This window comes from Schistocerca cancellata, chromosome 3 (assembly GCF_023864275.1).
Source record: "Schistocerca cancellata isolate TAMUIC-IGC-003103 chromosome 3, iqSchCanc2.1, whole genome shotgun sequence".
NCBI lineage: Eukaryota > Metazoa > Arthropoda > Insecta > Orthoptera > Acrididae > Schistocerca > Schistocerca cancellata.
In genome coordinates, this window is record NC_064628.1 from 74,341,457 (window position 1) to 74,349,273 (window position 7,817).

Here is a 7,817-nt window from a genome sequence, read left to right on the forward strand (position 1 = left end):
GATCTTCACCGTCTTGTACTCTTACGGACTTATGGACAGCCCTACAGGATTCATGGTATCAGTTCCCTCCATTACTGCTTCAGACATTAGTCCATGCCACGTCTTTTGGGCGCACTTCTGCGTGCTCGTGGGGGCCCTACGTGATTTTAGGCAAGTGTGCCAGTTTCTTAGGCTCTCACTGTATATTCGTTCAGGTTGTAATTTATTTGTGTATTGCCGTGGGGGTAAAAAAAACTCACAGTTCAGTTCATTGCAAAAATATATTATGCTCAAATAAAAACAAGCGTATGTACAAAAAAATTTGCGGACAGCGTCGTCTTTCAGAAGTGTTGGGGTAGCTGGGCGTCGCAGGGCGTTCAGCGTCGGTGGTGGGTGTGACGGGCGGGCCGACCGGCGGTCGGGTCACGTGCTCAGCCGTAGTAGTGGCCGTGGGCGGCGCCGCTGGCGCGCGCGTGGGCGGCGGCGTGGGCGGCCTTGGCGGCGGCCACCTCGGGCGTGTCCTGCGGCACTCCGCCGGGCCCGACGCCGGGGGCGGCGCCGTAGGGCACGCCGGGCACTCCGTAGGGTGCGCCGGGCACTCCGTAGGGCGCACCGGGCGCGTGGGCGGCGCCCTGCGCCTGCGCTACAGCCGCAAAGTGCGCCGCCTTGGCCGCCGCCACCTCCGGGGTGTCCTGCGGGCAAACCACGTGGCTCCAGTAAAGTGACAGGGCTAGCCACCGCTTGCAGCGTACCCACGTTAAAGGGCCGGCACACACTCAGTTTAACTACGGAATTAACATGCTAATCAATATTTATACAGTTAACTGAAGGTGTGTGGGCGTTATTCTACATTTGAACATAACAAATTTCCTTGAGAGAGATCAGGTCAACACAGTTCTAGAAAGCAGCTTGTCCTTTTCTCACAAGACGTCCAGCATTCCACGGATGAAGAACAACAGGGAGAGTCCATATTACATGGTTTCCTTTCGTTTGACGCAGTGACACTCTGCAGACACCAGAACATACGGAACAGGCTGCCAGATATGTGAGTGACTCCAAAACATTTTAAGTAGTAAAGCCAAATATATTGTCCTAGAGACTGAATGCTCATTAAATGTCGTAACATATAAACTGATGCAGATGGTAGGGAAAACAATGCTCTGAATGTCGTACGTAAGGTCACAACATTTAAATATCCAGGCAAAGTGCCATGAAATGGGACGAGCACGTAAGATTGGATGCAGAGGTGACAAATGGTCCACTTCGATTAATTGGAAGAATTCTAGGAAAGTGTGACTTATCTATAATACTTGAGAACTGGTCGAGTGTCTGGAACCGCCAACAGGTCGCAGAAAGACATCGAAGAAATACAGAGATGTGCTGCTAGTTTTGCTACCGGTAATTTCGATCAACACTCATTGCGGAAATGCTACGTGAACTCAGATGGAAATCACTGTAGGCAACAATACGATTTTTCGACAAAATACTACTGAGAAAGTTTGGAGAACAGAAATTTTCTACAGACTGGAGAACAGTCCGACCGACGTAAATTTAGGCCGTCCGCTGTGGCCGAGCGGTTCTAGGTGCTTCAGTCCGGAACCGCGCTGCTGCTGCGGTCGCAGGTTCGAATTCTGCCTCGGGTATGGATGTATGTGCTGTCCTTAGGTTAGTTAGGTTTAAGTAGTTCTAAGTATAGGGGACTCATGATCTCAGATGTTAAGTCCCATAGTGCTTAGAGCCATGTTTTTTATTTTTTTTATGTAAACATACATCCCGCTTTGGGACGGCGAAGATAAGGCAAACGAAGGCATGTACGGAAGTATGTAAATAATTTCCAACGGAAACAGGAAAGGGAATAGTTAGTGTGGTTTGTGGGGAAATATATGTAGAAATTTAGTTTTTCCCTCAATTCCACTGTAATTTCTGAGGTGTCGTGTGCTGTTCGGGACGATAAAGTGAAGTTGGACCATACAAAATGGAGACAAGCATTTTAATTATCGCTGTGTTGCTTCATTAATTCTTTTCGAAAAGAGGGTCGGAGATTGCTTACTTTCTTTAGCACAGTATCAGAAGACGCGACAGGTGCCAGAAGGTTGAGTTTTTATTTTATAACATCGTATGAGGCACATTTTTTTACACCACTGGAATGTGGAGCACATTTTGTATCCTAAACGTCTGCCAGAACAGCATAGTTGTCTTATATTATTCGCACAGATCGTCACTCAATCAACACTTCACACTTGATAAACTGCGTAGGTAGTCTCCAGGTATTTAGGCTCCATTGAATTCGATTTAACCATCAGAGAAATGATATTTCTTCATAACGTCACAAGAAAGTAGCGCTGTATTCTTTCATGTCTATCATACACCTCTTGCGTGCTACAATTTGCGGTAGGTACAGGGTGCGTCAGGAAGAAGGTACATGCTTGGACGATTGATAAAATTATTGATTCGAACAAAAAACTTCATGTAAACATATATTCTATTCCGAATGGTTTCTGAGATAGAATACTACTTTTGTACGTTTTTCTTGAATAACTCGAAAATCAAACGCTCCCACGAAAACGTGCCGCAGTACAAAACTAAACTAAATTAAATTTTCCACAAGAAAAGTCGTATTCATTTTTTCTCTAGCACTAATAGTTTGCGCTATGAGAGTGCGAGAATACCGAAAATGTCCCACCCGCGTATGTCTTGTAGCTTAGGTAGTGTTTGCAGACCAATTTGAAGCCGTTTGCCGACTTGACAGACCACAAGCGTCAAGTATCAAACTGTTCGTCTCAGCTTCCTCTACAATATTGTGGGATGTTGTAAACAATGACAGTGTCTGAATAATATTGAAAATATATCATAATGTATATTAAATGTGTTCTATCTCGGAAACCATTCGGAATGGGGTATGTCTCCTGAGTCACCCTATATTTCGAAAGTCTTAATGTTGCAACCTCTTAGTCTTGGTGTTGTAAAAATTGCACCAGATACGTGTCCCTTCAGATATTGAAGGCAAGTGGTTGGCGGATTTGATTAAAGTGCACCTCATCTAGTTCGACTCTACTGAAATATAATGATAGCTCCAAGGAAAGAATAAGTAGGTTGGGTTTTTGCTCTCTCCAAAGAAGCCTCTTTAGCAGTCCATCCAATAGTAGAGCATCACAAATTATCCATTCCCAAAACAGGTATTCTATCTGAGAACTAGCACGACAAAAGCAAGAGTTATTCATTATCTGTAAGACAAGTCAATATTCTGCCAATCAGTCTAAATAAATATTTCAAAATATTTAAACTCTTTACATCTTTGATAAACAGAATTCTAAAATTTGAAATTAATTTTCTATTTAGTGTTAGATAATCTGATAGGTCCAGATTTTTCTCTATTTGTAATTATTTTAACATACGCTCCCTTTCTTTTCATGTAGTTTCCCAGTGGCTATTAGAAAAAAGAATCCTTATTTGTTTAAAACAAAAAGAGTAACATACAGCATTTATAGAAACACCACGTGTATCGAAAATATGAGACCTAAATAGCAGTAAGATCTTAATTTGCTTTGTTATTACATTGGTTTTCAGTGCCACATCACTCTAAAAAGGCAGGATTCAGTGGGTACAACCTTATCAGACTCCTTGCCTCACAGTGAATGTAGCAGATATCTGATTTCCCATCCCCTCAGTTCATGCAGCTTTTGGACAGTCTCCTTGTGGATTTATACCCTGCTGTTAGTGATCATTTTTGGATTTCTAAGAATCAGATCTGACCCTTGCAAACTGCCAAACGAAATATTATTCTCTCCCTTCAGTGCCGGCCGAAGTGGCCGCGCGGTTCTGGCGCTGCAGTCTGGAACCGCGAGACCGCTACGGTCGCAGGTTCGAATCCTGCCTCGGGCATGGATGTGTGTGATGTCCTTAGGTTAGTTAGGTTTAACTAGTTCTAAGTTCTAGGGGACTAATGACCTCAGCAGTTGAGTCCCATAGTGCTCAGAGCCATTTGAACCATTTTTTTCTCCCTTCAGTGTACTAAAAAATGAAGGCATTTCAGATAGGATCTGCACAAGTGTGTATCTAGGGAATAATTTTTTCTCTACAGCAATAATTTATGAACCGATAGCAACCAGAAGAAAAAAATACTTGGTGCTTTTCCCTATGAGTCACTTTCAAAAATGTTCAAATGTGTGTGAAATCTTATGGGACCTAACTGCTGAGGTCATCAGTCCGTAAGCTTACACACTACTTAACCTAAATTATCCTAAGGACAAACAGACACACACCGATGCCCGAGGGAGGACTCGAACCTCCACCGGGACTAGCCGTGCAGTCCACGACTGCAGCGCCCTAGACCGCTCGGCTAAACCCGCTCAGCGAGTCAGTTTCCAATGCTGTACTGCAGAGGACGTGTAGACTGTGACATCTCTCTGACGTGGACGGACTCACCTGGGGCACAGCAGGTGCAGCATGAGGCGCGCCTGGGTAGGCTCCAGGATAGGCGCCTGGGTAGGCACCTGGGTATGCACCTGGGTATGCAGGGGCAGCTGGGGCATGGGGAGCGCCCCCAGCGGCGGCGGTGGCCTGAGCGACGGCGGCGAAGTGGGCAGCCTTGGCGGCGGCTACCTCAGGGGTGTCCGCGGGCACCGCGGGGGCCGCGTGCGGCGCTCCAGGGTATGCGCCCGGGTATGCTCCGGGGTAGGCGCCAGGGTAGTAAGCGCCTGGGTAGCCGGGGATCACACCTGCCGTGCACGCTGCCACCAGCGCTGTCAGTACTGCCTGTAGGGACAGAAATTAAAATATGTTGCTGTTGCTTTGCTCATCAGTGGTATAACTGCCAGTATGTAACTAGATATAAGTTTATGTCAGCTGTAACTCGCTGAAAAGTACGTTGTGTTTACCCTACAGCCAGTTCCATCTGTAGAAAAAATAAAATTCCCTTTTAAATATATAAATAGATACATTTCTTTTCCTGGCCTATCTCGTATCCGCACAAGTCAGCATTTTAATCTGGATTTTACTGTGTCAGGGATGCAGGGTGGCCCTCCTGTCGCCACCTTGCCCCCCTCCCCCATGTGAAAGTGTGAGAACGTTTTTCGGAATTGCAAATCGTGTAACTGAGATAGGATGTGGGTACCAAACCAGTTTTCACCTAGTCGGAAGTTGGGAGCAGCCTAAACAGCTCATTTGTAGGGCGGATTTGATTCGGTGCCGACGCACCTCCCAGAATCACGGAAGTGGAGTGCTAACGCGCGCGTCCATCTGCGTGGGTAAATACATCTCTCAACGTTTCTCTTAAAGTATTTACGGCTTCCTACATAACTTCCACATCCAATGAATTTGCCTTCTGAAATTTGTTAGTTGTTTTCAAGTTTCCATGTAACGGCTTGATATGCAGAGGTACAGAAACTAACCTTAAGAGGGGAAGGCATGATCATATGCCTTAACGATTATCTTAACTGAAATATTCGACAATAGCCATTGGCTTGCCACTTGCCATATTTCAAGATAACGGCAGCTAACGTTTAAGTTCCTTAACATTCTGAAGATGTGACGAGATATGTGAAAAGAAACCGAGGTTCACATAACGTTGATATAAAACAGAAATGAGATTTCAGAAATGCCTATGACATAGACATAATTGGCTAATGGGCAAGTCTGTCTCATCTCGTCTTTCACTTCCTGTGCTTGTCTCCGTAAGCAGTCAAGCCCCATTAACCTCTATAATGGAACGAAAAAATTAATTTGTTTTAGCTATTTTCAGCACATGTGAAGTCAGTAACTCGACAGATACAAAGTTAACCGCAGTTCGAGAGCCTAGTACTTAAGTTGAAATTTTTGTCTCGAGCATAGCATAGTATTTTATTTTGTAAGCATATGAAACAATTTGAGTATCTGGTTTCATCAGAATAAATACGTCTGCTGTGACATTGGTAGACAAATGGTATTCACTTAGAATATGACCAATAAAACAACTAACCGTAAAATTGTATTGTCAGAAACAGACCATGTACAGTTACCAACAACAACAACTAGTTCACGTAGTGCCTTCTGCACTTTCAAAATCGTTTCTGGAATATTAAATTACTTTGCCCCTCTAAGCGAGGAAAAATGCCAAGTTGCCCCATAGACTGCACCCGAGATTACACTGTAAATCTCGCAACCTGGGAGGAATGAAATTTCGAAATATCTGCAGATGAACCATGTCGAGTAATGAACAGTAGTATTCAGAGACCTTAACGTGTATCGGATTAAGTGTATGAGACTCCTTGGCTGACAATGTGTCATCGCTGCTCCTGTGGTGGACGTAAAATTGTTACGGACCTTATCATGACATGATTAGAAATAATTTCCTTACGGCTTGTATTTCCAACTATCCAATGAACGCCATGTTACAAGGATTGGTTGTTGGCCATGTAGTGCCGCCAAACTAACCCACATATTTTATGATTCTTTACGTTATTCATTACCCCCACTGGAGAGTGGTACTAGCAAAAATTACCTTATTCACCACTTCCAAAAAAATTTGGTACTAATAATGATGATAGATAATCCAGCCAAAGCGATGTTGAAGGTGTTTACTCATTTTTTGTCAGTACTCATACCGTGTCGAATATTACCATATCCAGCACCTGGAGTCGTTCCTTTTCCACGAAATCGTAAATTCAAAGCATCTTTTATCTAATGCGATGGTGTCGAGTCAACACACTGATATTCGGTAACAGCGAATAGTCACACGCCTATGGTTCAACGTTCCAGCAGAATCGCAAGCGAGTTGCCCATTTGTCGTGGTTCCTTTTGTCAAATTAAAAGGCTCAGTGTTGATCCTCCGCTTTGCTACAGCTGTAGACGTGACAGATACTACGGAAAAGATGGCTCACTCCGTCTTTGCGAGTAGAAAGGCACTTGGCATAAAATACCACTATCCATGCGTAGTTTCATCCAGTGTGGCTCACTGTTGATGCATAGAAAGATGTATCGGTCTCCCATAGTAATGTATTGTTTGTGGTAGGCACACAGCGACCGAGAACTTGCAATCGAACACAAGACGGGGACGAAGTGCACAGTGGAGATCTCTAGCTGACAACAAAGGCTGGCTCACCAGGGTCCTCATGGTGGTCGTCGTCTGCTGCTGTCCCTGCTGCTGTTGCTGTCCCGCTGCGTCGCCCACAACACTTGCCGTCTGGGTCCCGGCGCCCGGTATATATACGGCGTGTGAGCCGCTCCTAGCCACATTCCAGGGAGGCCCTGCGCGCCGGCCTATCTGCCACAGCGGGGCGAGTCGCCCTGCCTTGACATTTGTCAACTCCACAGCAAGCCGGGAAAACATACTCAGTTATCCACGGTCGCTGCCGCTACCGTGCGGAAACGCGCCGGAACAATGGACACCTGGCTGCGACATTGACGGATAACTATAATAACGCCGGCTCCTTCTCCCATTACTTCAAGGACGGTGCAAGACGTCAAATGTCATTATGACAGATCTCGGTAATGGCCGTGCTCTCCAAGGACATCAGTCGACGATTAAACAGACTAAATGTCAGTAAATGATATATTTCAGGTAAACGGTTAAGTTAATGTGATGGTTATGGAAGAATTCCATACTGTTAATTCCCTTTGATTTTCGTCCCTAGAGAGGTCATTGTGCAGGATATGCCTTGATATTTTTGAAGGAACAGCGGCATTCGTCCAGGAGCATAAAGAAATTAATGAACAGTGAAATGTAGATGCGGAATTGGCACTCGGGTTTCACTACTCACTATGATAGATTAATATGCATCTCTAGTCTGAAAATAGCTTTAGAGTGTTTAAGTCTGTGATTTTGGTATGTCAGTCCTTTCGGTGTGTCCACAAGTGATTCC

At 44.9% G+C, this 7,817-nt stretch overlaps 1 protein-coding gene across 1 annotated transcript; it reads right to left on the reverse strand.

Annotated features, from left to right (window-relative positions):
* Nucleotides 1-241: 241 nt before the first annotated feature.
* Nucleotides 242-7,285, reverse strand: LOC126176109 (elastin-like). The gene is made up of 3 exons (XM_049923245.1): nt 7,058-7,285; nt 4,405-4,734; nt 242-671 (listed from the first exon to the last, which is right to left on the reverse strand). Exons 1-3 carry the CDS (start codon nt 7,283-7,285, stop codon nt 411-413), a joined length of 819 nt encoding a protein of 272 aa, XP_049779202.1. The 3' UTR covers nt 242-410.
* Between the last annotated feature and the right edge of the window lie 532 nt (nt 7,286-7,817).